The sequence below is a fragment of the Sarcophilus harrisii genome, chromosome 4 (assembly GCF_902635505.1).
Source record: "Sarcophilus harrisii chromosome 4, mSarHar1.11, whole genome shotgun sequence".
NCBI lineage: Eukaryota > Metazoa > Chordata > Mammalia > Dasyuromorphia > Dasyuridae > Sarcophilus > Sarcophilus harrisii.
The window spans coordinates 240,444,132-240,461,185 of NC_045429.1; the positions used below are offsets into that span (position 1 = coordinate 240,444,132).

Here is a 17,054-nt window from a genome sequence, read left to right on the forward strand (position 1 = left end):
TAATATGCATTTCTCTTATAACTAGTGGTCTGGATAATTCTTTAATATAAATATTAATAGTTCACAGTCTTCTTTTGAGAATTGTTCCTTCATATCCTTTGACTATCTATTGAAGAATAACATTTAACTTTTTTGTTTCTTTTAATTATCTATATATTTTGGACACCGAACCCTCATCTGAAAAATCTGATACAAAATTCTTCCTATTTGATAATTTACTTATTTTAGATGTATTAATTTCATTTGTGGAAAAAATTCTATTTCACGTTATCAAAATTATTTAATCTTTTACTTCTCTCTTTTCTTTGGGTAGAAATACATCTCCTTTTCATAGCTGTGAAAAGAATATCCATTTTAAATTTATTTTGAAATGTGGCATAATATATTAGTTCAAAAATCAGGATTCCTAGCAATACTACTACCAGATTGCTTTTCAGTTTCCCCAACAGTTTTTATCAAATGGAAAGTCATTTCCTAAGAAATTTAGTTTTGGGGTATATTGAAAACTGAATTATTGAATTCCAGTGTTTCTAATTTTCTCTCGTCTAGTTTGTTACATTGATTTACTTCTGTTTTTTATCCATTAGCAATTGATGACTGTTGCACTTTATAATATAGTTTGAAGACTAGAAGAACTACTTTTTATTTCTCTTGATATTCTGGATCGTTTGTTTCTCCAAATGAATTTCATTATTTTATCAAATTCTTTAAAGGACTCCTTGATAGTTTGATTAGTGTATCATTAATATTACAAATCAACCATCATATTCACATAACACAATTTGTTTAGCCAGGCACCTAGTTTGTTTCTAAGCCATTAGAATTGGAATTCATTTCCAAACAGTGCTACCATAAATTTTAAAATTTATTTATATTGTATTTACATATCTATGCCATATATACATAAATATTTAATATTTATGTGCCATAATATAAATGGCAAATAATAAATATGCCATATATAAATACATATATAAACGTAAATATTTACATTATTACATATCATATATTTTTCTTCTTAATGATTTCTTTAGGAAATAAGTGTAGTAGTGGAAAGTATTTAATTCTCAAGTAGAATGAGCACATTTTGTTGAGCAACTCAATCCTAAATGAAACCTCTTCAGTAAAGCTCTAGTTTTCTCATCTGTAAAATGAGGTTGTGCTAGATCACCTCTAGGGCCATCTGCAGTTCTCACATTAGGTAATTGTAAATTCCCTTTTGATACCACCCTTAACACTCACTGAAATACTACTGTTCTGAACGTCAAGGGACTAAGTTGAAAGAATTGAGAGTAGTTTGTGTGATCACTTGCTTGTAAAATGTGAAGGATATATTATTTTCATTATTTATGTCATGGGGCAAATGAAAGGAAAACACTCATAACTGTAAAGTGATTGATGTAACTGGATACTAGGGATACACACTTCTCTTCATTCTTGGAACGTCTCAAGTTTTGTAACAAAAATTTTCTGGGAATTGCAGATCCCGTTTTGTTCAATTCTTGGGGGGGCTACTGTTTTGGCTTTCCTTAGAATCTAAGAAAACTAGACCTTTTTTGCCATTAAAATCAGTTGGTTTGGGTTAACAGTCTCCTCATGCAGTCTAGAAGAAAACCCTCCCATCCCCCCCACTAGTAGTATCAATAGAAACCAACTGGGGGAGAACGCGGAGCAGGAGGGGTAGGAGGTGGGGTTATGACGTCACCAGCGTCAGAAGCCACAGAGAAGAGCATCTCTCCTTGTCCCGCTCCTTCCCCTGCTCCACCTCATCCTCCCAGCCTCTTTGGGCTCGGTCGGCAGGGGACGCTCGTGGGCTGCGCTCCTTCGCAACCGGAGGCCCCGCCCCCTCTGCCCCTTTAACCTTTAGGCTGCGCCAGCGGCACGTCCCAGGCCAGTGGCTGGTCTCTTCTCCCGGCGCCCTGGTACTCCCGGGATTCCCGGGCCGGAAGCGAAGATGGCGGCGGCGGCGGCGGGGAGCGGGTCGGCCTCCACGGAGCTGGTGATCGGCTGGTGGATCTTCGGGATGCTCTTACTGGTAGGAGGAGGAGCCGTCACCTGTCGTCGTTGTCGCTGCTATTGCGGCTGTGGAGAGAGGAGGAGTTGGCTCCAGAGCCGGCCCCTCTCGGCCGAAAATAAAGGTTCCCCTGCCCCGGCCGGGACCCGGGAGTGTGGGCCTCCACACGTCTAGACTTCGGCCCGGCCTCGCCTCTTCCCTTCCCAGGGGGGGGGGGGGGGGGGGGGGGGGGGGGGGGAGAGGAGGACTGTGGGTATTTTTGCCGACTTCTTTCCTACCCCTCCCTCTTCTCCTACCGGTCGGGACCAGGGCGGAGCCTGGGGCGGGAGTGGGAGCGGGAATCGGGGCTGTCACTGGAGGGACTAGAAGGGGGGCGTAGGATGGCCTCCCCCTCTGGAAAAGCCAGCGCGGGGAACAAGGCTGGCATTCCCTACGGCGGGCAAGAGAGCCTGGGAACCTTCCCAAGGCTTTCTGCCCCCCATTCCCATACCCTTAGCCGTGCCGGGCACCCACCCCCTGCCCACGGTCGGAGTCCAGGAAGCCTTCTTCCCATTATACGTTTCTCGTCTCGTGACGTAGGCTGCCGATTCGGACTTCCTGTATCAGGCACCCGCTCTCCCGCCCTGTCCCGAGAGCTGGGCCACTGAAACCTGCGGACTATTTTCTCAAAGTAATGTTTTTAAGTGCATAAAATACGCAGGATTACAAAGAAACAAACCGAAGTACAGCTATCAAGATTTTTGAAAGATTCACAAACTCTTGAGAGCCTCTGATATAGGATCTTATAGTTAGAAATGGACACCTGAGACTGTAGGAATTGACTTAGAAAACCTCAATTTAACGGTATAATGTGTTTAAAATTTTTTTTTTCTCAAGTAATTTTCAATTACATTTTAATCTGATTCATCCATACTCATCCTTACTCAGTAAAGTAAAGCACTTGATAGGTCCAGAGACTAGAGGTGAATTTTAGTTTAGCATAGTTCCTGGATTAATTGATTATTTCTCTGGGCTTGGGTTTTCGCATGTGTAAAATTACATGCGTAGCCTGTGACCTTGTGGAATTCACTTAACTCATTTTAACTCGATCTCTAAAATGAAAGTGTTATACTAATTGATTCTTGTAACTTTAAGTCTGTCAGCTTTTAAATAAAAATGCTAAGTGCTTCCTATTTGCCAGACCTTAAATCAATGTCAACCATTGATAAAACCATAAAAAAGAAACATCCTCTACTCCTAAGGAATATTCTTTCCATTTGGTTATTCTATAGATCATAGATTCTTAACCTTTTTTTTGTGTCATTGATCACTTGGGAAGTCTGGAGAAACCTAGGGATCATTTCTTGGAATCTAAATGTTTTTAAATTCATAAAATAAAACAATTAAAAAGGAAACAAATCAACTATAGTGCACTTATCAAAATAGTAAAATACATTCATGGACTCCAGATTAAGAATTCCAGCACTGTGATACTGTAACTTATTTTCCTATGGAAAAAAAAAAAACCTTGGAGATCCTTAGATACTTTCTTTTCTACTTTCTCCTCATTCCCTTCCTCTTTGTTGTTGCTTTAGTTTCTTATTTTACTTTGTCCACTTTTGTCAGGATGTCTATTGTTACAGGTAAAGAAGGGTTTTTTGCTAGGTGATTATTCTGTGCACCTCCCATGATGGGGTTTAGAATTTATGTGGTTTAAAAAAGTCAGTTCAGTACTTTCAAAGAAAATAATTTGATGCGTTGAAGTATGAGAAGAAAAAAGGCCATCACTGGCAAAGTTAGATGATATGGTGATATTAGGGTAGTAGTTATATATCAGTCTCAAATATTAAATTTTAGGCCTTTGGGGAAAAGAAAGAAATACATAATATGGTCCCTCTAGGAGTAGATATCTAGTAGAGAAGACAAGATTTAATACAGAGCAAATCAGAGAATAAGTCCTAGAAAAGAGACAGTATTGGCATAATTGGATTTGAATTAGTATAGAGGTAGGGTACAGGAACACAACTATGGTGAAATAATGGGATGTGTTTTGGAATAGTGAGTAGATCTTTGAGATTTGAGTAGGCTATTGGTGAGTAAACCCCATTGGAAAGATAAGGTGTTGATTAAGTAATGCATAACTAACCTTTGAAAGTCCTGATCTGTAAGTACAAACTTAATTGATGTGATCTGTAAGTTCAAAAGCATTTTAAATTTAAGAAGGATGATGATGTGAAGAAAGTGGTGTTTTTAAGACATTCTTTTGGCAGTAATAAAGTTATAATCATAATAGATTGAAGTTGGGAGAAGCGGATATCAGGACCTTGATATTTGATACCTTGATTTTAATCAATTTAGAATAATGTTATTTGGCATTAATGCTTATAAATGTGGTACCAACAAGTGGTCATTCTGCCTTAAAGACATTCAGTGTTTGGGAGGAGGGCAGGGGCGAGCCCATTGTTTCCTGAGAAAGTTCATTATGTTTTGGGATAGCTCTAACATTTGTTCTAGAAATTTTTTTATATAAAGTCAAATAAATCCGTTCCTCTGCAACTTTTATATTTACTGCTTCTAGTTTTGCTCTTTGGGGTTAAAGCAGAACAAAACTTAACTTTTTTAGGCGACTAGGTGGCCTGGAATCAGGATGGCCAGAGTTCAGATTTGACTTTAGTCACTCTCTAACTTTGTGATCCCAGGCAAACTGCTTAACCTGTGTTTTCCTTGTTTCCTCATCTGTAAAATGGGAATAATAATAGTACCTACCTCATTGGATTGTTATAAGGATCAAATGTACTTAGCACATGCTTGTCACATAATAAGAACTATAAAAACATGAGATGGGTCTGAAAATATTTTCTCTTTTTCCATCTTAAATATACCACTTCTCAGGAGGCAATAAAGATACTTTATTCTATTGAAACTTAAAAAAAAATTCTGATAAACAATATATCTTCTATTTGTTGCAGGATTTATTTTATACTTTTATACAGCATTGACTTGACAAGATTTTATACCTTTTGTATTCATCATGAAATCACATTTTTATCACATTGGCTATTAAGTGTATCTTTGACAGGCAATTCATTTTTTTCCCCTAGTGGGGTTTAAATTATGTGAGTTCCCAGTTCACTGAATCATGTTTACCTCCTTTTCTTTGATAAATTTCTTAACTTTTTTGCTAACTTGTGGCCTGGGCATGATTGAAGATCATGTTATGTAATATTATATCTCCATTTAGGCCTATTTATAATCCTTTGAATTTCATCACTTGAAATTACCTCCCCCCCTTAGTTTTAGTACTCTGCTTTGTATTTTTTAATCCAAGAAAAACTTGCGTTAAACTGTGTGCTATTTTTCCAACTTCAGGATGCCTGTGGTACATTGTAGAGGAATCAGTAACATTTCCTTCAGGTGCCATGTCCTAATGAAGGTCTCTGTTTTCTGCAGATTAATTTAACGTTTTAAAATAAAATTTTTTATTTCTTGGGATTTTTGAATTTTGTTTTTGACTTCACTTATCTTCGACTTTGATTCATTTTGATTCCATTTCATTTTTTTATGAATAAAAATTTTCTTCACAAGTTAATAAATGTTTATTAAGCACCTGCAGTGTACCGTAAGTGATCAACAGAGTTTCATGCAGCAGAGAAGTTGAGAAGAATGAAGATTAAGAAAAGGCAATTGGATTTGGCAATTAAAAAAAATCATTAGTAACTTTGGAGCAGTTTTCATGGAATGATAAAGTTGGGAATTGGATTGTAATGAGTTAAGAGATAAGAGAATGTGGAGAGACCAATTATAGGCAGCCTTTTCAGGTGGTTTAGTTAACAAAGGGCAGAAGAGATGTATAATGGTGAGAAATAGAAGAAAGATCAAATGAATTTTTGAGGATGGGGGGAAGTCATAGACATTTGTAGATGGGGGAGAGGAAGGAGACAGTAGACATATTAAAGACTTCAGTGGGCCAACAGCTTCCATGGTGTATCTCTCACTCTCTCTCTCTCTCTTTTTTTGCTAAAGCAATTGGGGTTAAGTGACTTCCCTAAGGTCACACAACTAGGAAGTGTTAAGTGTCTGAGGGCAGATTTGAACTCGAGTCCTCCCGACTTCAGGGCTGGTGCTCTATCTACTATGCCACCTAGCTGCCCCACTATAATATCTCTTAACAGTCATGTAAATATGCTCTTTAAGAACTACAACTTTTTGCACATTTTCTTGGAATATCCATTCCAAAACCCACAATTAAAAAATAAGTAAACTACATAACATGAAATCTGTCATTCACTTTTAAAGAGATTTTTAATGAAGAGGTACCATTCAGTTCTTTCTTCTCTACCACAATAGAGGCTCTGAAATGAACTTATTTTCTGAAGCACACCTACATAACCATAGCTGCCAAAGAATGAAGCCATGATAAAATTATTTCTTGTCCTACATAATTGATGCTTGCAATAACCTTATGAGTTTAGGTAGGATTTGGGTATTGTTTCACTTTTCTACATGAAACTGAGGCTCAGATTTGTTACTTGTCCAAGATTATACAAAGAATAAGTGACAATGCTGGGACTTGGGCTCCATGTTTTCTTTTTCTTTTTCTAAAAATTTTTATTTTATTAAAAAAACAAAAAAACAGAACATTATCATGGGCCCAGCTTCTGCATCAAGGAGGATTCAAAATATATAACAACAGATTACCAGTTCAAGAAAGGCTATATAATAGTAGAAGAAATTATATTTATGAGTATCCATCTATTATTTCTTTGTAAGTTCTTTTGTTTTTTGCTGCGCATTATTATTTTATTCTTTTTCCCCCCTTTCATTCTCTCACTTCCCCAAGCAGGCTATTTTTGAGCCCTTGCATGTACACACACACACACACACACACATACACACATACCTTTCCTATTCCTGCTAGTTCTCTCTGCTATATTCTGACCCTTAACCTTGCTATTACTTAACCTCCCCCTACTCATGAATCCCTCCTTGTCTTCTTCCCCATCTCTTTGCTTCCCCCTCTGCCCATCCCTCCCCTTTCGTCCATTGTTTTCTAACTTAAACTAAACCAAATGCTACTTTTTATTACTAGCTTTCATCCTAATGCTGGTTTTTTGGAAATAGGTTAAATAAGCTAATTCCTGAATTTAAAAAAATCCTCTCAAGACTAGGAAATGACTTTTGTTTAAAATGGATAGTTTAATTATCAGATGTTTATACTTCTGGACAACTGCTGAACCCTTTATTTGGTAGAATAAGATCACGGAGAATTATAAAATGTGATTGACCTTAGTTTATCTAGTAGGTTTTAAGACATAATAACATTAAAAGTTAAATAATAGTGGGAGACAACCATAAAAGAGATCACAAGACAGTATATGATTAATTACCAAAGAGTAACACGCAAGCAATAAATACTTTTGAGTTCACAGATAAGGTTACTGTGGGCTAAAGTGTTGTTTAAAAAAAAAAAAAAAGGTGCTATGGAAAAATGATACTCTAGGCCTTTAGTAGAATTTGGGAAGATGGAGAAGCAGGGGAGCACAAAAAGCAAGAACAGTATGAATTAAGTCAATGTAGATTAGCTTGGAATTTTTATGCACATGACTAGTAGAAGATTTTGTACTCTGGAGTTTGGTTCTAAATTGCCCTTTCTAGCAATGTATGAAGCAGTGGAATTTGGAGTTTTTCTTATAGATGACAAGGAGCCATTTGGTATATGGTTAGAGTGATGATGTGATCAGGTTTGTTTTCAGAAGAGTATTGGGAGGGGCAGCTAGGTGGTGCAGTGGATAGAACATCATCCCTGAAAAGTCAGGAGGATTTCAGTTCAAATCTGGCCTTAGACCACTTAACACTTCCTAGCTGTGTGACCCTGGGCAAGTCACTTAACCCCAATTGCCTCAGTGTGGTGGGGGGAAGAATATTAGGAGACTGAAGTGATAGTTAAAGCTTGAGATTATGAAGATCCAAACTAGTGTTGTGATAAGTGATGAGTACCAAAGAAAGAGATAAGTGGAAAAGATTGTGATAGAAAAATTGGTACAACTTTATGAAAATGAGACTTGTTCTTAATCTTAAAAAATTAAAACTTGACAGTGTAATGAAGAAGGAAGAATTTTATTTTTATTTATTTATTTTTTTTGCTATAGTTTATATATGTTAGGGGTTGTTGAGATTGCTATAATAAAGGTAGCTGAAGCCATGGAATAAAGACAGGTTTGTTTCTGGAAGGTGACTTTGTTAATCACTACAATTTGAGACTAATACTTGATCATTAATGGGACATGACTGACTGAAATAAAAATCCCATGGATCAAATAAAGATCTTAGGTGTTTATTCTAACTTGGAGAGAGGTGGAGGTAGAGTTTATCCTTGAGGAAAGCTATGCTGTACCTGTCTGGTAAGGTAAAGTTAATGATTGTAAACAATTTAACAAGGAAGCTTACAACAGAAGAACTATGGTTTTGTTTTTGGTTTTTTGTTTTTTGTAATATTCCTTTATAGAATTTTTAGAGACCTGAAGTCAGTATATTGTCATACTCATGTTTCTAGTATGCTTCCTTCTGACAGATTACCTAAACCTATGTCCAAGTTTCATTAAGATTCAATGTTTAATATGTTAATTTCATGTAGTTATCTGTAATTTTCAGCCATTCTTTTAACTTGTCTCCTTCAGCAGTTGAGTCAAGTAGTATTTGGTGTCTGATATCACTATCTGATGTTCCACTAGCAAGTATCTTTCTATGATAGAGCAACAGTTAATTAGGGCTATTAGATTAGAGATATAAGGGAAGGACATTTTTCAACTAGCTATGACAATATTGTGTGAATCTGTTAGATATTGAATTATGTTTTTATGTTAGGTTTTAGTGTTCTTTAAACTCCTTTTTAAGCATTGTGATTAGGCTTATGCTACATTTTTGAAATAGGCTGAGAAATTTTTTCACCCATCTCAAAGTGCATTTGACTTAAAACTCATGGACAAATTCCTGTTACTTTATGGGTACATGGAGTGGTGCTTTTCACAAACTTTGGAAATAATGTGTATCTATATAACTTTGGGAGCCTGTTCATTATAGTAACACTGCTTTTTTCTTCTTTTAAAATTTTAGGCAATTTTGGCATTCTGTTGGGTGTATGTTCGGAAATATCAAAGTCAACGAGAAAGTGAAGTTGTCTCCACTATAACAGCAATTTTTTCCCTGGCAATTGCACTCATCACATCAGCACTTCTACCTGTGGATATTTTTTTGGTTTCTTATATGAAAAATCAAAATGGTACATTTAAGGTAATATACCACATACCAGTTTCACTCCCTTCCCCCCAACAAAATGCTTAGAAAAATTTAAGTGGGCTAAAAATTTTTTAGTAACTGATTTAAATTTGTACTTTTGGTTTCTGTTTTGGAATGTTGTAGGCAGCCAAAATCCAGACATCATATTTCATTTAATTAATTTCTAGGAACTTTTATCATTTTTTTCTAATTCCAAGTGATAAATTTTCTCATCTATAGTGTATTAGACTATTGTTAAGTTAAAAGTTATGAAACTTGTAAAATTGAAGGAGTTAATTCTTTTATGGTGAATGTTGATTTGGAAGTACTTTTGACTGGTTGATCTGTTTGTTAGGGGATAAAGTGTTTCAAGCTCTATGCTGGAAAGCTTTTTGAAGCATTATGGTATTAGGAAAAAGCTCTGAACTGGTAATTAAGAAATCAGAATACTAGTTATGGCTCAGCTGTTACTTAGATGTGTGACATGGGAAAGTTGCTTCATCTTTGTACATTAACATATATAAAATGAGGAAACTAAACTAGATGATTTCTGAGATTCTGTAATTCTATTATAAGCATTTCAGAAATATAGAAATCAAGATTGACTTTTCAAGATCTTAGGATGGATTGAGATTGATGGCTATTATTTTGTTTTCCTAGAATTCAAAAAAACTGATTTCTGATTTAAGAATATATATTGTTATGATTAGTGACTATTAGTGATGTCATTTCAGGGACCTAGATGGCATAGTGGATAAGAGCACTGGGCTTGGAATCAATAATACCAGAATTCAAATTTAGCTTTAGACATATATTAGCTGTGTGACCCTGAGCAAGTATCTTAACCCCTATTTGCCTCAGTTTCTTCTCTGTAAAATAACCTAAAACAAAAGTGAAAGTTCCAGTAAAAAAGATTGAATTCAAAATTTGAGCTAATGAAAAGCAACAATTCAGATAATAATAGCAATAGCTATTGCTATGATACCTATCTCTTAGGGTTGTCATGAGTATCAAATGAGAAAATTTTAAAACACTTTAGCACAGTGCCTGGCACTTTGTATTTTATAAAAGTTATGATTATCTATTGTTATTTTTAATTAGCTCAAATATACTTTTTGATCTTTTTGACTGGAACTTTGACTTCTGTTTTAGGTTACTTGTGATGCAGTACTTTTAGTGGTTTCATTAGCTGTGTTCTGATCCCAATTACTTAACAAGAATAGAAAATATATCTTTCCTGTTCGTTCTTTAAATATTTTAGTCCTGGGATATTACTTGGAATGAATGAATAAATAAAACAAAGCATTTATTAAGTGCTTACTATATTCAATACACTGCATTAAAGTACTGGAGATAGAAATTAAAAAGTAAGATTATCCTTGCTCTCAAGGAGCGGGGAGACAATGAGAATTGAGGAAGGGTCTTATCTGCAAGTCAGATGGAAACGTCTCATGGTCCTTAGTGTGCAATGTTAAAGCATGTAGTAATGCTTCTTTTTTAACATCATTTCCACTTCTCTAGTATCAGTATGTGTTGTTAAATCTTTTGACAGTGCAAGGACTTTAGTGACGAGCACTTTATTTTTTAAAAATGACTTATTGTTATATGAAATAGTCCTTTCTGAGAAATAGTTCTATCATTTTAGGACCAAGTTATAAATAAGCTTAAAAACCCATGAGAATGTTTAATTCCTTGTAAACTTTGTACATTTCTAGGATAGAAAGATTTGGCAGCTTCAGAGTGTTAAAAATTTTCTTCATATTTTTAAGTAGGATAATGTACTTCTAGAATATACAATATATTATTCAGTTTCTAATTTTTTTCTCACTCATTCTGGATTGTATGTAAAAGATTTTGCAGTGTTTAGATAAGTGATCTGAATATTGAGCTTTTATAGAAGAAGCTTAATTTTTTTTTTTTTTTTTTTTTTTTTTTTTTATTATATAGCTACTGATATAGCATTAATACTTATTGGTTTAGGAGTAGAATCATGCTTTAATCAATTCTAACTTGATTCCAAAGATGTCTGACTGCCAAGTTGCTGTGTTCATGATGTTTAATATTTTTGGCACACTCTACTAGAAATAATCCAAGTATACTTTATACTTCTTTCTTGAGTGTTTCATAAGTTATGACCATTATATCTTGAAAAGAAGTCGTCCACAGTGTCATTTGGTATGAGTATATGCCTAGGATTTCTTAAGATTTTCCACCTGCTCTTTGTATGTATTAGCCTTTCAATGTAGGCTTATTCTTTTCTAGACAACATTGTGAGTGATGGAGACTGTTGATAGCCAGTACTATTACTAAATAGTCTCAGTTTCTTCTGAATCTTTCCAAATGATGCTGTAGATCTTCACAAGCCCCAGTTTAGCTTTTCCAGACTAACTAGCAGTAAAATGTTTGCTATTCTATCCTTGTTTTTCTTTCTTTGCAATTCAGATAGTTTTATTTAGCTCCTAAAGTCTTAAAAATAGCTCCTGTATCCATAGTTATTAAACCCTAGCTTAAGTCTTTTTCAGGATTTATGATTTGACCAATTTTTTTCCACTCAGAATTTTCTAAAAACAATATTTTCATCAAGTTAACGTAGCCAATTTATTTAGTTAAAGCAAGTAAGCATACTTGCTTAGTACCGTACCTATTTTCTTATATTGAGATACCATCATGGGTTGTTGAGTGATGGATGTCAGCAGGTTTGTCAGTATATAACTTAAAAAGAACTTTGCAGAAGAACATGAGTAAAATATGTCATCAAGGAAATGTGTGATCTGAAAATAAGATGTGATGGTTATAAGCTGAGAGATGATAGTAGATTATCTGAATGCTCCATGATGTCAGGAGAAAAGGAATAATAAGATCTTCACTATATTAAGTGTTCCTCCTGTGGCAAGCATGGGGGAGGACAAGAATCACACAGGTTGATAAATTATGAGCTACATTGGAGGAAATATGAAAATCACTGAAGTCATATGACCATTTTTCATGCTTCAAAATATAGGGTTGAAACAGGCCTTAGAAATCATTTTATTCTCTCCCTTAAATAGAGATTAAATGACATGCCCAGAGTCATATAGGCATAAAGTAGTGGAGCTAGAGTTTAAATTCATAGTTCCAATGACAAACCCAGTGCTTTTTCCTACTATAACTTATTGCCTTGCTCTAGGAAGAATTTTTTCCATATCTTTCTCTTAGAGGTATTGTTATTAAATTCTTCTCAGCTATATACTTAAATAAACAAAAGAAATTTTAGCAAAGAAAAAAATTAGCTTTGCTAAGAATGTGAGCAAGAGCTGTGAAATAAGTGACAAAAAAAAAACCAAAACAGAGCAGGTTACTAGTTTTAATGTACCTTAGTCTTGTCACATAAGTTGGATCCATAAGTAGATCTTGAACACTTTCTCCCATGATTTTATAGTGTTCGTTTTTAAATATTCTGAAAAGAACATGGGCTTGCTTTATGAGACTTAATTTTGTGAGTGATGCTACAGTTCCTGGCAACCCTTTCATGTAAGGGCCAGAGGATGATATACCAAGATATTCTGCTGATAGTCTAGTATAGGTTGTCATCACTACTCTTCATGTTTTATTGCCCCTTGGGTTATACTCCTTGGCTGCTTCTATCTTCACTTAAAGGATGGAGGTAAAGAGAATGTGTGTATCTTTTGGTGGCTGGTACAATATGTCTCCAGAAGTTTATGTAAATTCTTTCCTGCATTTATGGTATGACATTTTAAAGGATTTATTGTTTTCTATTATAAGCTGTCAACTAAAATAATAGATTCTTTCTGCAACTAAATTATAACGTTTAGGCAGCAGTATATGTCTAGAGCAACATGAATAAATACTAATCAGTTTTAAATATTAATAAGGGATAGAGACTGGACTTATGATTTCATTAATATAAGAAGCTACTGGAAAAACAAATATTCCCTCTGCCAATCCAGATTCTGTATAGCCTTTTGTCTTAGATAGCTATCCAGAACACTGAAAAATTAGATTACTTGACTTTCCTGCAGTCACACAGTCAATATGCATTATAGGCTGGACTTAAACTTCTGTTTCTTTGGCTCCAAGGTAAATTCTAATACTACCTCCTGTGAAAAATTAGGCAGTTAAATTTAAAAGCCTTTTTCATGATTTCTGTAAAATGAACAAATCTCTTATTTTAGATGACATATCAGATGAGAATAAAACATCTTAAGTAAAACTTTGAGAAGTCAAAACCAGCTTAATATTTTGGTAGCTAAAAAATTCAATGTCTAAAAAACCCCAACACAGCTAACTTTCTTCCGATCTTTTTCTTCATAATCCATTGCTTGTCTTTCTTTAGTGTTAAGAACTTTAGAATTTGCTACTCTGTTATCACCACCTGATCCCTTCTCATCTTTACCTATTTTCTTTGTCCCGTTCCCTCCAGAATTCTCTCTCCTACTTTTTGCTTTCTGTTCTTTCTAATTTTCTGCCAATTCTTGAACCTCTCACATAATTCTTTGGGCACTGAAGATCTCTGCTTGATCCAGATTTCATTGGATTTTACTTTGGAAACTATTGGTTTATAAATCATATAAAAGGCTTAACATTCTTTCATATGTAAGAAAAGAAGACTATTTCATGAGCTAAGCTTTTTTGACAGTAAATACATCAAACACCTTGGAGGAAAAACTGTGTATAAATTCCAAATAATCTAATCGTGCTTGAAAGATGTTGTGTATGTTGTACATAGTTGTGCTTTTAAAATAGTAACAGTTTATGTGATGAGATTTGGGTAAATTGCAAGGAGGCTCAACAAATTTTCTTTAGATCCTAGCAGCTAGCCTCCAAATTTAAAAGCCAAATGAATTTAGCAACCAAGCCACAATAAAAACTTTCACGTTATGACCTTAAAAAAGAAAAAAACTATACAGTGGGCATAGAAGCATGGGAATTCACTATCAAGCTTCAACCCAATTCAAAACCTAATTTTACAAAAAAAAACTAGAGGTTTGTTCTTTTCCTCATTGGGGAAAATTCTCTTATTCCAAATTTTAGTAAGAGGAAGAGACGAGGAGGACCCTTGATTTTATATATATATATATATATATATATATGTATGTATGTATGTATACCACTGATCAATGGGGACATCTTCTGTTTCTAGGAGAAAACACTAATATGATCCTTTGAATGTTCAATAATAATTCTACTATATCAGATTTAATATAATTTTTTTTTTTACATTTTATCATCAAACTATTACTATCTCAAGTGTTAGGTACCAGTGATGGAATTTTGAGTCATTTTTGGTGGCTTAACACCAAGATTTTGTATGTCTATGTTAAAATTATTTTTTGTTTGTTTTTTAAATATGTGAACAAAACACTTAAATTTAAGTGTGTCATATTTTCTGATCTTTTAAGGTCAAATCCTCTCCTATTTTCAAATTTAATACCTATATTTAGTTTATCTTAAATAATAAAAAAATATATATAGATGGTAATAAAACACTCTCTGCCAAGGTAAAAATTATATCCCCTGAAACATGGTAGTTTAAAAAGGGGGGGAAAAAGCCCATTTTTGTTTTGTCACTAACTTTGGATGAGGGATAAAAGTTGATACATGTATAATCTTCATTCTCCTTGTTTTATAGGAAGTTCTTAGATTAAGAGGGTATTAGTGTGCTGATTTAGGATAAAATCTATTTTTCATTCTACTTTTCCTTTTGAGGTTTTTTTAGGTAATAAATATTTTGGAGAGTTTACTTTTTAGTAATCCTGATAGGCAGTTCCTAAAATATTTAAAAAACATTGAATTATCAGTGCAGTTGTTTTAAAACCAATATATAGTATATATTTTTTAAATGTAAAGAATAATAGAACTAATACTAGAATTAGAAGCAATAACTGGATTTTAGTGTAAGCATAATACATGACTTTGAGCAGATCATTTTATTTCTTTGAGCCTTAGTTTCTTCATTTGCACTGTGAGAACCATATTTGCCGAATACCTCACAGGGTTATTGTGAGGATTAGGTAATATGTTTATCTGATAAGAAAAGTCCTTTGAAAATTTTAGCAGATATATTTAAAGGTAATTTAAAAATAATTATTAACGCCATAACATTTTAAATAAGCTGAAATTTCTGATTGGCTTTCAAATATTTAATAAGTCTCAGTGTGAGAAATTTTAAAAGATTGTCACATAGGTTTTTATATTTTTTTGAAAATTCCTTAGTGCCTTCCCCCACATCCTTTTGATTATAATGTTTCTTTCTCTTTATACGAACATACAAATTTTTGGATAAATTAGAATGACACTTAACTGATATGCAAGTTCCCTAATGCCTCCTTATTGATTAAGATATTAATGAAGTTTTAGATCATATTAGGCTTATACTTTTCTTGAGAGATGTTATTTTCTGTAGCAGAAAGGGCCCAGCTCTGGGAATTGGGAGAGGTAGGATCTTATTTCAACTCTTTTTAACCTTGTGCAAGTAGTGATTTAGCCTTTCTGGATCTTATTTTCTGACTTGTACAATGAGAAGGCTGAATTAGATTATGCCTATGTTTCTTTTCAGCATTGGTATTATTCTTCAGTACCCAAGCTGAAAAAAATATACATTTGAATTAATCACATTTTTAAAAGTTGAAAGTATAAAAGAAGAATATGGATAATGAAAAACTTGAAAGGAATTCAGAATAACAGTTTTTTTTTTCTTCTAGGTTTATTTTCCCACTCCCACCTTAATGTATGTAACATTACACTAAAAACAGTTTCAGTTTGTAAGTGTTTATGGAAAGTTATTCAGCTATCCACAAAACATAATCTTAAGTTTTGTTATACAAATGAATAATGCCTAACAAAACATTTCTGCTATTTTCTTTCCTCATTAGGATTGGGCTAACAGTAATGTTAGTAAACAAATTGAGGACACTGTATTATATGGATATTATAGTAAGTACTGTTTGGTATTTTATTAACTATTTTTACTGTTGTGGTATTGTCTAAAAAAGTAAAGGTTTTTGACTTTTGAATCTGCTAATAACTATTTTGTAAAAATCTAAGTCAGCATTATGTATGAAGCTACTGTTAATATATTTTATGCTACAGAAAAAAATAATATAGTTGTACTCTATCATATTAAGGTTTTAGCTTCCTTTAAAAAATTCATTTTTAATAATTCTTTGTCATTCTCCATTCAGATTTCTTTTCTTTCTTTTATAAGATACCCAAACTTCATTTTCTGAGTTACTCTTGGTTTTCTAAGTCTATGAAAAGTTGGCCACATAAGTTTCCCTATAGTAGCAGCTTTTCTATAACTACTATGTTGTCTTTTTTTCCCTATTGCTTATTATTTTTTAATAAAAGCTTTTTACTTTTCAAAGTACATACAAAGATAATTTTCAACATTCATTCTTATAAAACATTATGTTCCAAATTTCCCTCCTTCCTTCCCCTTCTCCTCCTTCCCCCAGACTTCAAGAAGTTTAATTTAAACATGTGCAATTCTTCAAAACATATTTCTACATTTGTCCTGCTGTGCAAGAAAAATCTGATCAAAAGGAGGGGAAAAGAACCCAAATAAGCAGCACCATTTATGTTATCTTCTTATAAGTTCAACTTATATTAAAATGCTGTAGCAAAAAATGAAGTGGGAAAATCTTACTTTGTTCTGCCCCTTGCTATTTTGTGAGGCTTTGTATAGGGTATTTTTTTTCATAATCTCTTATACCAGGTAATAGGAAAAGTATTTGGTTGCAAACAAGGTACAAGAGAATTTTCAGATATGGAACGATCATACAAACGA

General features: G+C 33.9%; 1 protein-coding gene across 1 annotated transcript in view; it reads left to right on the forward strand.

The window, feature by feature from the left end:
- Window positions 1–1,704: 1,704 nt before the first annotated feature.
- The window catches only part of LMBRD1 (LMBR1 domain containing 1), a 168,002-nt gene continuing 152,652 nt past the window's right edge, over window positions 1,705–17,054 (forward strand). Inside the window, exons 1-3 of the mRNA XM_031964672.1 lie at window positions 1,705–2,035; window positions 9,107–9,283; window positions 16,141–16,201. Of these exons, the coding sequence (XP_031820532.1) occupies window positions 1,955–2,035; window positions 9,107–9,283; window positions 16,141–16,201 (319 nt within the window). The 5' untranslated portion in view covers window positions 1,705–1,954. The remainder of the gene's footprint in view (window positions 2,036–9,106; window positions 9,284–16,140; window positions 16,202–17,054) is intronic.